At 33.0% G+C, this 16,714-nt stretch overlaps 1 protein-coding gene across 2 annotated transcripts; it reads right to left on the bottom strand.

The window, feature by feature from the left end:
- Positions 1 to 1,445: 1,445 nt before the first annotated feature.
- Positions 1,446 to 9,625, bottom strand: LOC145093795 (protein argonaute 4-like). 2 transcript variants are annotated; one of them, XM_079032035.1, is made up of 23 exons: positions 9,486 to 9,625; positions 7,900 to 8,124; positions 6,801 to 7,006; positions 6,503 to 6,715; positions 6,074 to 6,210; positions 5,900 to 5,997; positions 5,724 to 5,821; positions 5,205 to 5,373; positions 5,005 to 5,121; positions 4,812 to 4,919; positions 4,669 to 4,731; positions 4,464 to 4,577; positions 4,223 to 4,388; positions 4,017 to 4,129; positions 3,270 to 3,407; positions 3,036 to 3,166; positions 2,855 to 2,920; positions 2,653 to 2,716; positions 2,454 to 2,565; positions 2,298 to 2,371; positions 2,104 to 2,198; positions 1,971 to 2,002; positions 1,446 to 1,868 (listed from the first exon to the last, which is right to left on the bottom strand). In XM_079032035.1, exons 2-23 carry the CDS (start codon positions 8,113 to 8,115, stop codon positions 1,687 to 1,689), a joined length of 2,712 nt encoding a protein of 903 aa, XP_078888161.1. In that variant the 5' UTR covers positions 8,116 to 8,124; positions 9,486 to 9,625; the 3' UTR covers positions 1,446 to 1,686. The 2 variants fall into 2 exon arrangements, with proteins under 2 accessions (XP_078888161.1, XP_078888160.1); XM_079032034.1 differs by having other exon boundaries at positions 2,104 to 2,371.
- Positions 9,626 to 16,714: the final 7,089 nt, after the last annotated feature.

Genomic DNA, 16,714 nt, shown 5'->3' on the forward strand with positions numbered 1-16,714 from the left:
ACGTGTGTTGTGCAGCGCAACAAGAAGTGTTTTTTCTGGAAAAAAACACCTTACAAGGGTCCAGAAACAATGTGAGGTGATGATGATGATGGTTCCTTGCAAGCCTCTTCAAAAGTTCACATTCTTCTTCTTCAAACCAAGAAATGCTTCCAAAATGGCCAAGAATCAAGCAAGGGGTGAATGCTAGGGTTTTTTCTGAGGTGAAAGAGGGTTTGGAGGCTGATAATGAACCCTAAAATGGGTTTAGAGGGACTTAAATACGAAAGAAAACGTAAATGATCATGGGCTTGGGATGCATCAGTTCTGACGTTGTGAGCCTCTATGTTTCACGTCGTGAGACTAGTCCCGAACAAAATTTCCATAATGACCCATCTCACGTCGTGACGACCCAAAGGTCACGTCGCGAGGCTCCATTTCTTCCAAAATTTGACCTTTTGACTCTTTGAAACCCTAAATCGATCCATCCTGGAAAACGGGCGTTACAACTAACACAAAGGTGGAAGCTTTATGGACATGCATAGCAATACATGTCTAGAATCCATTTTAGGTCAAAATTGGCTAAAAATAACCAAAACTCTTGTAAGATCAAGAACCCTTAACCAAAACCAAGATCTACAATATATGTTGCTCATGGGACTTAGGATAGTCATAAAGTTGTCAACTTTATAAGTTCTTTCCTTCTAAATTTTCTCAAGCATGAAAAACATGGGACAATATTCAAGGTCTAACCACTTTAAGCCATAAAGCAAGACACTTGGACACTTACAAAGGTCCAGAGATGCCCAAAAAAGTTCTTCACTTCAGCCAAGAAACATCACAATCCTTTCCAATGCTTCTTCTTTCTTCACAAGCACCCAAGGTCACCAAAATGGACTCACAACTCTCAAAAAGAAATTAAGGTTAATGTTTATGAAACTTAAGGGTGGTGGAGGCTGATAAGGAATCTTAAAAATGACTTAGTTATTGGTGGAATCCTCTGATGTAGATTCCCAAGTGAGTTGTTTTTTATGATTCTTGTAAGTTGTAACTGACTAATTGTTGATGATTTTGCTGCACTCACACTATAACAAATTAACACTATATACAAAATTTTCTGACTTTTGTTAATTGCTATACACTATGTTCAGTTTTTTGACTTGTTGATGACTTGATTTTACTATTGTTTTTTTATAATCAGTTTTCTGAATATTGTTGGTTTATATCTTTCATTTAGTTCATCCACAACAATCCCCCGTTTCAACATCAAGTAATACGTCTTGTGATTCAGGTAGAAAACACGGAACTCAATATCCTAATAATAGGAACATATATAAACTTACAATTTTTGTGGTAACATATACAAGGGAGGGGTGCCAAACATGTGAAGGAAGAAACAAGGGAATGAATGTATGATGATCTTGATTTGGGTGAAGATGATGATTGTATAGGAAGTTGAAGGTGAAGTATTTAGATCCAACCAAAACAAGCATAAGCATGCATACATCCAAAAAACATCATAAGTCAGAGTCATCGACCACAATCTAAGTCACAGCAAACATCATCCTATCCTAACATTCCTTCATTCACATACATACAAACAAACAAACAAACAGGCCTTAACCTCTATCCACACATGATTAACAACTTACTACTACTACTACTACTGTCTGCCAGAGAGACAGACAGACAAACATTTATTAGCTTAGCTTAGCAGAAAAACATGGAGTTTGCAACAGCCTCCTGAAGTTTTGGCAGCTGAGGAACCGCAACTGCTCCAGCTGATGTCACCCCGGTGCCACCATGGCTAGAGGATGTCTCCGAGTGGTCTTCAAACTTCATGAACTGGGACACCTGAGTCGCTGCCAAATGTGCATAACAAATAGGTGCAACTGCATACAAAGCCAACACCAAATTAATACTACTTACTACAAGGGCTTTTTAGTCATTTGTCAGCTATAGCTTAAACATAAGTTAAGTTGAAATGAACTTACCAACAGATATGGCAGTAGTGCTTCTCTGGTAACTGTAAATAATAATAACATAATTCAAAGTTAAAAAAATAATAAAAATAATTAGATGATTTTTATATGTAAATATGAAATATTAGAGACAAAAGGGACTTACACATAGGAGAGGGAGTGGACAAGCTCCTGAAGATCATCAGCCGAGAACCCGATTTCATCGTACAGAACATGGTAATGAGTGGGCCTGGTTGTCCCCTGTTCAAATATTTTCAAAAACAAAAACATGTAATTTGAATTTGAATTTGACAAAGAAAGAAAAAAAGAAAGTGTTGTTTTGTGTTGTGTGTTGCTTACAATCATGCCAGCATGTGCGCACATGTAGAAGTCATTGTTGCGAGGATGACAGACCTTGTTATCGATCACAGTTCCTGTTATAATAATAATAATAATGGAAACAATGTCATATAACTAAACACAAATAAAAAATCACCTTCTATTTAAGTAACTTACCAGGTTGAACATTATCTGGAGAGCCTTGCTGGAAAAACTTGGTGTGATGATTCTTCTGAGCAATTATCACAAGAAATTTTGGGTTCCACTTGTCATCTAGGAACTTGCAAGCCTACCCACACCATTACCATTACCATATTTAAATCACTTTTTTTGCTTTAACAAAATAAGAAACTATTATATAAGAAAATACAAATACCTCGATAATTTGGTCCAGTTCAATGTTCAACACCTGGTTGAATTGTGACTCGCTCACACCGTCCCTATTATAATATAACAAGTAATAGAATTTTAAGGTTTGAGCTTTTTACAGCAAAATAAAAACATGAGTTCACCTATTTTTTATAAAGAAAATGACATAAATATCTAAAAGTTAAATATACAATTTTAAAAGAATTCACCTGAAAATGATTATCTGATCTGGCTTACGTTTTGCAGAACTCGTATAGAAGTCAAGGAGAAGCTCCCTGCCACAAAAAAAGAAAAGAAAATCTCATCATTTGCTTACAATGTGATGTGAAATCTCAAACATCAAACTCTTTATGTATAATAAAAATAGGAAATAAAAACAAGGAATTGAACCTCATTATGCCTTCATCCTCAGTGTCAGAAACTTTCTTGAACAGGGAATCTATCATCTCCACCTTTGGAGATTGAGTTCTTACAGAAGCTCGATAGCGGGAGATCAAAGGCCAATGTCGGGAGCTAACAACCTGTTATTAAAAAAAAACAAAGAAATGATCTTTTATTAAAACATTCCCATAAATAAAAATATAAAATTGATTTTTAATAAATTTGAGAAAGAAAAATAGTTACAGCAGCAATAGATGGAATATCAGACTGGCCAGGTGACCCATGAGACACATCCATGCCAAGAATGATTGTGGGAGCCTTGGAAACATGTGGAAGGGAAGGAGAATGCTCCACACATAACATTGAGTTAAGACCCCCAAGCTGCATGCACAAATAAACAAAAAATCAAATTTAATCTTTTCTTTTTTGGGCTTAAGAAACAGCAACCTACTTTTATTATGTATATTATAGTATTAAAGCTTCCTACTTCTTTTTATTATTTGAAAAATCTACATGATTATAATACTCAAAGTTTCTTTGGATGATATTGATGTAACAGGAAGAAATCAAAGCAGGATGTTAAGCAAATCAATCAAACTAGAACATTATTTCTTGCATTTTTCCAAGTGGGGTTTTGAATAAGTGAGCTTATAAATTTTGGGCTAAATGCAAGAAATAGCAACATACATTTAACTATTTGTATATTACAGCATCCTACTTTTATTTTCTTTTTATTACCAGCATTGCACTTTCGATATATTTGTTACTTACATTTTTGCTTTTGAAAAAACCACCCAATTATATAGAAGACATTGTACCTTAAATTTGTTTCCTATTTAGGACAATAGGCTTAGAAAAATCTATCTAAATATAGTAGTGAAAACTGAATTGAAATTTGATTGCGTCTTTATAAAAGGAAAGATTTTTCAGTGCTATAATACACAAATCAATTGCTATTTCTAGCATTTGACCTGTTCTTTTTGTATTCACCTTAGCATTGATCTTAAGCAGGACATTTGTGAGGTACTGATCATTGACTCTCATAGGAGCTATGCATTGGGTCACAATACCAAAATCAGCCAGATTCTTCTTCTTCCAAGGACCTACCAATACCAACCAAAATTTCATCAACACATATATATAGATTAAATTTCCAAAAATAAAAGATAAAAGATTAAAGTGGATGGATGAATCACCATAAAGATCAGAGTTCTTTCTTTCAGGTAACAAACAGAGTAGAAACTGAGGGGCACCAGGAAGCTTTGACATTATCATTTCAAACATTTTCTCTACCCTAACAAGAGGTGGGGCCCTCCTGTTTTGTGGGCTCTCCTCAAACGCATCAAAAGGCTCGTCAATTTTCTACACATTGGATTCAACACCAAGTTAGTTACTAGAATACATTTTTAAGCCAACAATAATATAATGAGAACATACGATTCCTTTTAATCCTCCACATTTTATCAGATCTTTCACTAAGCTCTGAATGTTGCAGCGAGCAGAGAAGTTCACAACAGCCCATCTTTCGATTTTCGTGGGCTCCACAAGTTTCTACATCATCATGTCAAAAACATTTCATATTTAATAATGGTTTTATGTAAAAGATTTAAGATAACAATTCGAAAGAATCAAAGAAACATACTTTGTTGTTAAAGTTCCAGCGTCCATTTCGCGGGAAGAAGTCTTCACCATTACCCACTTTCAACTGCATCGTAGTAAAAGCAAAACAAAAATTAAAAAAACTATAATTATAATCCATCAAATCCAAAAAAAATAAAAAAGTACCTTTGGAGCTGCAAGAACACGGCCTTCCACTTGTGTGAAGCTGTTGCTTATTGAAATCCCACATGATTTCAACAAAGGTTCCTCATGATACTTATTGAGTGTTAGTGCCTGAAATACACAAAGTGAAAATTCTGAATCCTGTTTTTAAAAGTAATAAATAAAAACCACCTTCAAGTTTAAAAAGTGTACGTACATCGGTTAAAACCTTCATTCTTTCTTGAGGCTTTTGTCTGGATTTCTCCACCAAAGAGGATCTTTGCATTGTGTTGAGTGCTTTTGTGTAGCGTTGCAGAGAGACCAATGAACACAGCTACAACAAATCAGCACACAGTAAGAAGTAAGAACAACAGTTTCATAGAAAAACCATTATAAAAATGACAACTGTTGTTGTACCTCAAGGGGGAAGAAAGTTGGTCTTTTAGGCTTCCCAACATTCACACATGGAAGTTCACCAGAATACCGCAATTCAATCTTGCGATAATTCACAAAATAGTCATAAACAGTAACTTCCAAAGTCTCGAATTCACCATTCTCATCTTTTGACTTTTGCCTCAACGAAAACCTGAAAAAAAAAGTTCACTAATTTAGCTGATCTCAAGTTTTTTTGAACCTATGAGGATCTGTTTGGTTGGTTGGAATAGAATGACAAAGGAATGAAATTCCAAGATCATGTCGCCAAAACTTTCCATTTATGTAATTGTAATAAAAACCGTATTTTTTTTCTTTGTATTAAAAAAACAATGTCATTAAAATAATATAAATGGAAAGGATCACATTGGTTCAGGAATGATCAACTCCACTCCATTGAGGAAAACAGAAGAGTTATTTTTTTTCATTCCTATGGAATCACCCATTCCATTCCTTCTATGATTCCATTTAACCAAAACATATAACATAAAAAAGAAAACATACAGCTGCTGATTGCAAGGCTTCTCACTCAAACCAGTTATCTTGTACTCAGTATTGGTAGGGCTGGTTTTCACCCTCAGATTCTTCAGTGTACGCTTTGCCTGATTCAAACCACACAAACTTTTAGCAACAATTTACAAACTAGCCCCTCAGGAAATGACAACATGACAGTTTGTTACCTTTGCCCAGTCAACAGAATAGGGATCTTTCACATTTTGATTTGCAATCAGAAAATCAACCACCGGCCCAGGCTGGATGATCATGGTAGTAGACACATCTGATAATCATAAACCATGGTTAACTAACACCTTCACTTCAGGGGTAAAAATGGAAAAGAGTAATGAGATATTTACCGATGTTGAGGGATAGACCACCCTGAGATGTGCGGAAACTGGAATGGAATCCTCTGCATCCAAGAACACCTCCTCCAACATCAGCAAAATTCTTCACATCGTTGTGGAAAAAAGATTGTCGAACAAGCAGACACCCCCTATAGGAAGTAAAAGATAAAGTAAATTAATATCAACAGCATGTTACATTATGAGTAAGAAAAATGCTATTATGGGTAAAAAAGGACGACATGTTGACTAAATTTGTAGCAAAATGTAACCACTATGCCATTTTGGTGTAAAAAGATACATGCATGTTAGTATTATTGGTTAGAGAATAAAGTGCACTGCTGTTATCAAAAAAGAAATGCAATTACATTGCAATCATGGGTAAAAATACATAGCCTTTCTTACTTAAATTAACCAAATGTCAATATATAAGTGACAACTTACTGTTTAGCTGCATGTTGTCTTAAGATGATATCAAGCACCCTCAAGGCTTCCATGGAGTTTTCAGATTCCTGTCCTCTGAGAGCCTGTGCAATTGCCTGCATTGGGATTTTGGCTGCAAAACTCAGCTCCACTTTGAAAGTCTTTGATTGATATGAACGCCTGATTCTCTTCTTGTCATTGTCAGGGCTTCCAGGACTAGCATTTCCATTGTTACTGAATATTATAATATCCATAAGATTTATTTTTAGGTCATATATATAAAACAGATTAGTAATGTAAAACAGTATGCAATACCTACCGGTTTGAAGTGACATTTTCAAGAACAACAGTGAATTCAAGTTTGTTCCTTGGAAGAGCTCCAACAGTAAACAAACTTTTTTCACCATCATAAGCAAACTCCTTTCCTGCTAATTCAGAACCATATGTTTCGTGGACTCTATCAAGCACTTTTCTTCCAATGCCTTTCCCATCTATTGGGCGTCCATCCTCATAAAAAAGTGCGACCTGTTTGGTATAAATTTAAGACTTTTTTAAGTAATTCACCACTTGAAAGAATCTTTAAACCAAGAAAAATGATCTAAAGCTACAAGACTTGTAACAGATATGCAGATTTTGGCTAGGTAAGTTACTCGAAAGTAGTAGTTTTGACTATAGAGTATAGACCAAATGTCTAAAAAAACACAATTGATAAAGTTTAAAATAATGGAAGTTTTAGGTCCAAGTAAAAGTAGTAATTTCAAGTAATAGTCATATGATATATAGATGATCTTAAAAAAACACATTTGTGAAGGAAGGGAAAAATAAATGAGGCCAATTTTGTAAAAGTTTGAACTTTATCGGGTGCCTCATTTTCTTGAATAAAGAAAGTCATTCTTCCTGTATTAATAAGTCGAAAAGAGACACCCATAAAATTCTTTTCAGGTAAATGATGCTAACAAGATATTTGAGAAGAATGGAAAAATAAACAAGGGAAATTTTAAAAAATGTTAGGAACCAAAAGGGAAAGCCTCATTTGCATGACTTTCCTAATTAAGTCATTCTTTTTTTGCATCTAGTCACCAAAACACACATAAGTGTTTTCTGGACATTACAATATTTAAGAAAATATTTCAGAAAGAACGAAAAATAAGTGATGAAAATTATGTATAAAGTTCGGACCTAATGGAGAAAGCTGCCAGTCAAAGAGAAACACAAGGTGCTTCTTTTTGGATAAATTATGTTCAAAATATATTGGAGGAAGAAGAAAAAACTAAAAGAGAGAAATTTTGTAAAATGTTAATGACTAGATGAGAAATGCCTCATTTTCATGTCATTTTTTTTGGTTAAAAGAAAGACAAACTAAAAAATGTTTAACTCCAATTAGTACTTTTATAAAAGTAACAAAAAAAATAACATACACTGTAGTGGAAGAAGTGTCCATCAACATTAGAGACGTTGACTTTGAAATGGTTGGTCAACAGTTGAACCTTGTTGCCTCTGGTGGCCAGACCACGCCTCCCCATGGGCACCCTCATCACCTTCTTTTTCTCAGGCTCCGCTTTTATTGGAACAACATCTTCTGGGACAGGTGGCGGAGGTGGCAAAGCATCACCATTTCCATTTTCTGGATCCATTTTTGGATGCTACAAACAACAGAACAAGTTAGCATCATCATAAAGAATCACTCAAGTAGAGAAACTAGAAACTCAAAACTGAACCAAATCCAAGAAATAGCAACATACTTTCACTTATTTTCTTATTATAGTATCCTACTTGCAATTATTAGTAGTGAAAGATCTACCTAATTGCAATATCTTTGGGGGGGCATATATAAACAATGCATTTTGCTTAATATGGAACAATAAATAGAAGTTGTAAATTGTAAACTTGATTTATCGATATATATGTTAATTTGGACTTTAAGCTACAAAATACAAAATGAAAAAGAGAAGGTCATCAAAGTTCTGATTTCTATAACTGTTTACAGAGATGCTACACCAACACAGTCTAAAGACATCTTAAAATTCTTGAGAATGCAACAAATACAGCAAAATAAAATAAAGCTGATATTTGAAAACCCTTTTCAAAATTAACAACGTAATAGCAAATTAGGCCAGAAAATACTTGATGATTGTACTTAAATAATAACATAAATGATTAGACAAACACTGAACATAAAAGCCATATACTAAAAAATCCTTCCATGATTTTCATATTTCGAGAAAATAAACTGATAACTCTTGTTACTTAAAGAAAATCAAGAGCATAAACACAAATGTACTTCTAATCCACCAAAAATGATATGAACACACATAATACAGAGCCAATATTTCAAAATCCATTTCAAATATCAACAAAATAAGACAAAAAAGTACATAGTACTTTTGTACCACCAATTCCTTCAGAAAGATGAATGTACAAAAAATTATTAAACCATGAATCATGAAACTCCTTTCAAAAAAACAATAAATGACAACAAATAAACCAATCAATTACTTGGAACATCAACAAAATCATGAACAAAAATACAAATGAACTTTTAATTCAGCAAATCTGAAACCCCTTTTGATTATCGACAAATAACAGCAAACTAAACAAACCACTCCTGCTCGTTTTTTATAAAATCACAAATAATTATAAATACACTTTTAGTTCAGCAGATCCTTCAAAAATGGCAAATGTATACACAATATAACAGAGAAATCTGAAAATCCCTTTCACTAATCAAGTATTTGGTACATTTACGAAACCAATACCATAAATATTAATGTATTTCTACTCCATCCAAATCGGAAAAGTAATCTGGAAATTGCAGGGGACTATGACCGAAAACTTCTTTATAAAATCAAAAAATGGAACCATCAAAAGTAAAATCAATAAAATCAAAATTAAACTAACTCAAAAATTTAGTAAAAAAGTGAAAGAGAACCAGACTAGTCAGAAAACACCATGCACGACAGAAACAACGATCAAAAAATCCTTCAAAATAGTAAAGTAATTATACCTGAAACTCAGAGAAAACCCTTGTTTCGAAATCTAGATCAACGGCCTAGAACCTGAAAAACAACAACCAGAGAACAAAATCACAAAGTAAGGACTACTTTGTGACGAAGAACGACGAAATTCACACAAAGAACGACGAAGAAGAAGGGGTAAAAACCCTAAAATGAAAATGAGGACTGATGGAGAGACTGGAGTTGAGGATTTATTGGGGTAGTAAGTTACAGGGAAAAGTGACGTTTGGGCCGACAAATTTTTTTTTTCTTTCCACGCGCTCTGTGGTTGCGTCATGACCTCATGCACCAAAAGCTGGTGTTTAAATCCCACGCGCTTCTCTTTTGAGTGGGCATTACTTCCATCTTTTAATAAGAATAAAACTCTATAAGGACGTGGGGAGTGGGTGCGGTTTCTCCTACGGTTTGCCACCGTGTCAATGGAGAACACCGTTCCTAGTGCGCGGTTTGAATCGTACTCCTCCTTTCACGGTTTTTTAGGGATAATGAATTGATATTGTAAGATATTTTTTGAAATATACATATTTAGTCTTTATTCTTTTTTTTGTAAAATAAACTCTTATATTTTATTAATATGTACACATTAGGTATTTTTCACCGGATTTTACAGGTTTTGCTGACATGGAATGATTTATTTTATAAATAAATAAAAAAAGAATAAGGACTAAATATGTACATTTCAAAAAGTATCTTACCTTATCAAGTCATTTTCCCTTTCTTTTATTTTGTTGAAATGAAATGCTCAGGTGGCATCCACATATCCACAACGAGATTTTTCCAACTTTTATTCATCATGAAAAAGAGGGAGAACCCCGATCTCCGGTGACTCCTTTGTGTGTTCTTACACATCACTGGTAGCAAGGAGGAATGATGGCAAAAACAACAAGGTCGAAGGGGGAGGCAGGAGGAAGTAGAGACGGTAGTTGGCGGCGAGGAGCTGCTCTGGTAGCCCCCTCGTCGATTCTTTCTTCTTTTTCTGGCAACATATCTCAAAGATGGAGGCAAAGAGAGACAGATCGGAGAAACACAACAGGTAAAGGGTATTTGGTTGTTGCTATTCGACCGAAAAGAAGAGAAACGAGAAAGAGAAGGGTCGCCGCCCTTTTCTTGTTGCTGGAGGATCATCCACCTCCGGTGACTAAGCTAATTAATTGTTATTTAGTGCTACTTGTGCTTCCACATCAGCAAAACCTGTAGAATCCGGTGAAAATGACCTAATGTGTACATAATAATGAAGTATAAGGGTTTATTTTACAAAAAAAAAAAAAATAAGGACTAAATGTGTACAATTCAAAAAGTATCTTACCCTATCAAGTCATTTTTCGTAAAAGAAAATCCGTATATGACCGGTATACCGGGTATAGTCGGTCACAAGGATTGCATTGTTACAAAGAATAAAGTATAAGGGTTTATTTTACAAAAAAAATAATAATAAAAAAAAAAGAAAAAAAAAAGAATAAAAACTAAATGTGTACATTTCAAAAAGTATGTTACCTTATCAAGTTATTATCCCCGGTTTTTTATTACCATACTCGTCTCTCTTTATTAAGTTAAATAGGCTGCAAAACACATATATACTCGAAACAAATCCAGGGAGTATTTCTATTTTCTTGTGCTTTGTTTTTTTATTTCTTTTATTTTTAATTTTTTGTTAATTTAAATTATTGTAGTATATTGAACAAAATATGACAAATATTGAGGTCTATGTTTTTTATTAAAAATAAATCTTATCTTCTAATAAAACACTCTTTAAACAGCCACGTGTCAATTTTTCTACATCCTTATATGCCACGTGTCCTTCTTATAAGAAGTCGCTGTTATGTTTTCCCGCTCAAACATTTTAGCCTGCTTTATTTGCCAAATTTTAGTCTCGATTATATTTCCTAATTTTCCTCATCAGTTTCCTTTCTTTCTAATTAATAATGCACCCCATAAAATTAGTAAGAAATTATCATCAACAAATCAAAAACTAAATCGCCAAAAATCAGGAAACAAATCATCTCCAACTTTGAATCGGTTTAACTAGGGCTTTATTCGACTTCATATCTCGTCAGAATTAATCATCGCTTCTTCTCTTCGTTTCTTATCCACCAAGCTCCTCGAATTCATACCCTTTAAAGTAGTTCTCGAAGTACATGGATGAAGATGCGAAGATTATACTATGTCAGATCACACTATTCTGTGTTGGTTCGGTTTTAATTTGAAGGTAAAAACAGTTCTAATACAAATACTATATTGTAATTTCAATTTCATGACTAATTCTATTGAACCCCTTTCATAGTCTTGGTTATTTAACCTCTGTCAATTGTTTATTGATCGCTTTTATTTGCTTTGACATTTTAACAAACAGTTGATATGCAAAAACATTTACTATTAATGTAAACGAAGATGGCAAGTTTAATGAATCACACGCCAATATCCATGTGAAAGATCTGAAGATATATTTAGAGAAAGGAGTTTTGATTCTTTGAAATGTCAGTCAAGATGTATGTAAAGGCGAAATCATGGGAATCATAGGCCTGAGTAACCGTAAGTCCTTGCTGCTAGGAGTACTTTATGGTCTATGAGAATCCACCAACCTTGATGTTGTTGAGCTTCAACTAAAGGTTGTTATGTTGTTTGAGTTTCCAATTCTTTCTGAAGGTAACATTAACCAAATTTTAATCTTCTACTTGCAATAATCCTTGATTTTTTTTTTGAACAGGTACAATTACACATACATTATAATACGAGCAACGGTTAAGCAAGTATACAAGTTTGTCAAGCTCAAGGAGTTGATGACTTATGCTTCAGTCCCTATCAATCCCATTGGTAGTGTCTGTTTTGACTTACGAGGTCAAACCAATTGCAATTTGACTTTTCTTGGTAAATTACAGTAAAACAAATCTCTTTTTTCCTTGAAGAGAAAACGTTATTAAAGTTGTTGATAAAACATTGAATACATGCAATAGGCAGATATATCAGGGATTATATTTAGCCATTGCCAATCATATAGTATATAATTTATTAATCTAGCCTATCATTTCATTCGTCATAAGGTATTGAAATCTTTATATAAGGATTTAAAGTATGTACATTGATTTCATGTTTTCCAGTTTTTCCTCTTATATCTAACTTTTTTTCCAAGTAGTCATTTGTAGTTTGCAGTTGATCTGAAGTGATTTTGAATGAAATGCTATTTGAGTCATATAAGATGTCATGTTATTAAGACTATTTCCCACTTTGTGAAAGTTCAAGAATAGATGAAAACGTCCAACTTACATTAAAATGTAAAATGATTTATTTTTGTTTTGCAAATAATTTTTTTCTTTGCTAGATATCTGAATCATGCCTGATAGAAAAACGACATTATAGGTATGCTCCATTTGAAAACAACCCAACGAAAAGAAAACCGTTCGAGAGAGAGGAAAAAAGGGTACATTTTGTAATAAATTTAGTTATATTTTAAAATTTATTTCTGAATTATTTGTTGTAACTTCCAGTACTATGTGATGGATACTAGGGAATAAAGAACTCCCAATTATGGAAATAAGCATATTGAAATCTGATGTGTTAGAGGTAAGTTTTTATTATTTGTTTTTTTACCTCTTTAACTTTAACCGCATATTAGTCCTTAAAATTGATGACCGTGCAATATAGATGGTAAGGGTGCAAAGAAAACTTATCTGGTGAAACATTTAATCCATATTGTTTCTCTAATTGAAACAAGGTAAATATGATTTTAAATTTTATCTTTAATTTATAAGCAATCAACACTAAAATTACAGTTTTGCTCCTTGGGCTCTATCAAAGGATGGTTGAAATATAAGTTTTATCTCTCTCTCCATATAAAGGGCAGTGGCACTATAGAGGTCTGATACAACAATAAGAAAAAAAATATTATCTAAAAAGGTATATTATAGTTTGGTCCCAGACTTCAGCATTAAAATTACAGTTTCAGCCTATTGACTTTATATACAGTTTCAGTACATTATAGTTATATAATGAGGGTGTTTTGGTCTTTATTTAAGAAGAATGAAATTGAGAAAGACTACATTGTTATGCAGGTGCTAATGATATTTCTATAGTCCTCTTATCAATCGTTGTGTTTTTTTAAGCGGTTTTTGTTTTTTGTGGAAACGATGGATGTGAAAATGGTTCATGTCTTTTTTATTTGTTTAAATGAACATGTGTTGTGCAATTATAATAGTTTGTTTTTTTATCGGAAATATATGTATTTAATGATTCATTATAATTTAATTTTCAGGGTTGTCTATTATTATTATTATTATTATTATTATTATGATTATTATTATTATTATTTTATGAAGATGAACTTTTCTTTTCACTTTGCAAGCTTGCAGATGGTGAGTAACATTGGTGCTTATATTAGAATGTTTTGTAGGAAATTTGTTTATTTTTTACCAAAGATTTCATTATTTGTCACATTTCCATTACGATGCATACTTATAATAATGTTTAAATATATGAAATATCAACATACTTTTTATTTAGTAAATGAGTCGATCTACTTGATAGTTCATTTGATAATATTAGTTGAATAGCTTAATCATTTTGATCACTGGCTACTTGTATTTGATTTTTACAAACATTTTTAAATCTTCCATGTAGTTGGTGAGGAGATGTGTGATAATGCCAATAGCTTGATATTCAACTTTTTTGCAAATATTAGTACGTTGTGTGATTTTCTTGTTTACTGGTTTTTTAGATATTTGTCATTGTATATTTGATTTTTTTTAAATTTATGTTTCAGGGAAGCAACCGACTTCATTTGACATGCTTATGCTAATAAACAAAGATAACTCAGACTTTTCCATTAAGTTTCATCTTTCTACAAATTGCCTCTAATTTATTAATTTCTTATATTTTTTCAAAAATTTTGGTCATTTTAAAAAGAGATAAACATCCTCTACGTGTAAAAAACAAACATGGACTAATTGTGCTTATCAAAATCTATGGTCCTGTTTTTTCAATTTCATCATACGTATGGTCATTATCTAAATTATAGTTTTGAATGCAATACTGGCATTTGATTATTCTTTGTGATGAAAGTAATACACATCATAATCCAAACCTCATCTCAATATTAATTGATTATAGTTTCCTGTTAAATACTCATTCACTGTTTTTCCATTAATTGATTTTTTGGTTTTGATAGTTGATATTTGGCTAATAAATTAAATATTAGAAATTGATGTTTAATAAATTTAGTTAAACTATGTGAATAAACATTGATTTCTCTAATTATACAATATTTCTATTTCATTTTTTGTATACTTTGTTATATTCTTATGAAAATTATGTGAGATTTAGACCTATGCAAGAGTGTTCATGTATATTTCTTATATTATCTAACTTTTTAATTTTAAATAAAAAAACATTATATTAATAATAAATTGTCTATATTAATTTTTTTTCTTCGTTTTTTAGATGTTATATTTCATTGTACAACTTGATCATTTAATCACTAATCTAGATATAAAAAAACATTGCTCATATGTTTAAACCATTTTACAAAATCATATGGTTATAGACAAAACATATAATTATTTTATAAAATAATTGTTTGCATATATATGAGTAATATTAAGTTTTTTTTTTAAGTTTTATATTGTTTTACTTTGTCAACCGTGTAGTACACGAGTTATAACCTAGTTGTTTTATAAATTAAAAAATATATATATGTTTGCCATTGTTTCCACACCACCACTGTAAGTAATAAAGTTTTTTTATTTTTTAAGTTATTTTATTTGTGGTTATTTTATAAGTTATTTTAATCACTTTTTTTATTTTATTATAAGTTTGTAGGAGTTTTTTTAATTTCATGTTATTTTTTTATTTTAAGTAATGCAATGCAATATTTTTTTATTTTGAAGTAATGAAATTTTATGTTTTTTTTATTAAAAATGAAGTCATTTAAATTAAATTCTTAAAAATAGTGTGGCACCACTCCTTGGGTGTGACAATGAACCACACTTTTGTGGTAAAAGCTGACATGACGCTTACGTGACAGTGAAGGGAGTGCGATTTCTGTGGCACCACTCCCTCCAGCCTAAGTATAAGTTATAGTTATCTTGTCACGCGCCCTCTTCGTATAACCTCCATATGTTCTTAAGAATCAACTTCCAAAAGTACGAGATGATTGCATAATTTCTTACATTCTCAGATGAAATTTTACTAATATAAGTGAGATTTATGTGATTGATTTTGATGGGATTTCCATGACTCGATGGGTTGTGGTCTGAGCCTGGTCTCCAATGTCGGTAATCCTCCGGACCATAACAGGAAGTGCGCGGTCTGCTAGCCCTCCATGGCGAAGGTCGTAAAATCCTCGATCCGTCCCGAATGGTGGATGCTCTCTCTGGTGTCGGATCCATCGCTCCAGATCGTATGCCAAGGGGGTGTAGGGTCGTTGTGGGCCATTCGGTGCACTGGTACCCTAGCCATGTAGGGTGGGTTGATGACTTCGGACTTTGCGTCCGAGTCATCCTCCTCCTCTTCTTCATCGTCGTTGACTTCCTCGTCGATATCTTCTTCCTTTGGGTCCTCCATGGGCTCCTCCTCTAGGTCCTCCATGGGCTCCTCCTTTATCCACCTTTTCCCTGATTGGGGAAATAGGGGTCTCCGGGCAAACGATATCCTACCATGTTATCTGTACGAGAATGTAAGTACAAGAGAAGATACGAGAAAATACATGAAAATTCCACACAATGCCAAAATACTCATATAGTATTTTAATTGTTTATGTTTGGTTCCCTAGAACCAGTGGGATTAAGGTTGGTAAGTTTTAGATTTGTCGTCCACCCCAATCACTCCCAAACATATGTTGGTCATATTTCGAATAAATATAGCCGATCAGGCTATATTTATCCCAAATATGATTACATAATTGCCTAGGTTTAACCGTGATGTCCAACTCCTCTAAAGACTTTTATTTGTCTTCTTGTTATAACACTACAAATAGTATGCACATAGGTATGTATATTTGTAGTCAGAGTGTTTTAGTCCCATTTTATTTATAGTTGCATATCTTGTATGGTTAGATATTCTAGTTCACTATAAACAATGCTATGATACCAATTTGTCACACCCCGAACCAGGACGGCGGAAACGTCCGGGGGCGGATGACGTCATTATGTAGTATCATATCAATTGAATATGAATGAAACATAGCAACCAAACACCATACATGTAAGAACAAAAATTCAACCAATTTAAA

Source organism: Lactuca serriola, chromosome 3 (assembly GCF_051521515.1).
Source record: "Lactuca serriola cultivar US96UC23 chromosome 3, Lser_US96UC23_V15, whole genome shotgun sequence".
Lineage (NCBI taxonomy): Eukaryota > Viridiplantae > Streptophyta > Magnoliopsida > Asterales > Asteraceae > Lactuca > Lactuca serriola.

Coding starts and splice junctions, on each gene's coding strand:
- LOC145093795 (XM_079032034.1), bottom strand. CDS start 8,115: ATGGATCCAGAAAATGGAAATGGTGATGCTTTGCCACCTCCGCCACCT. Junction 7,007..7,899: donor GACACTTCTTCCACTACAGT/GTATGTTATTTT, acceptor TATACCAAACAG/GTCGCACTTTTTTATGAGGA. Junction 2,717..2,854: donor GATCAGATAATCATTTTCAG/GTGAATTCTTTT, acceptor ATATTATAATAG/GGACGGTGTGAGCGAGTCAC.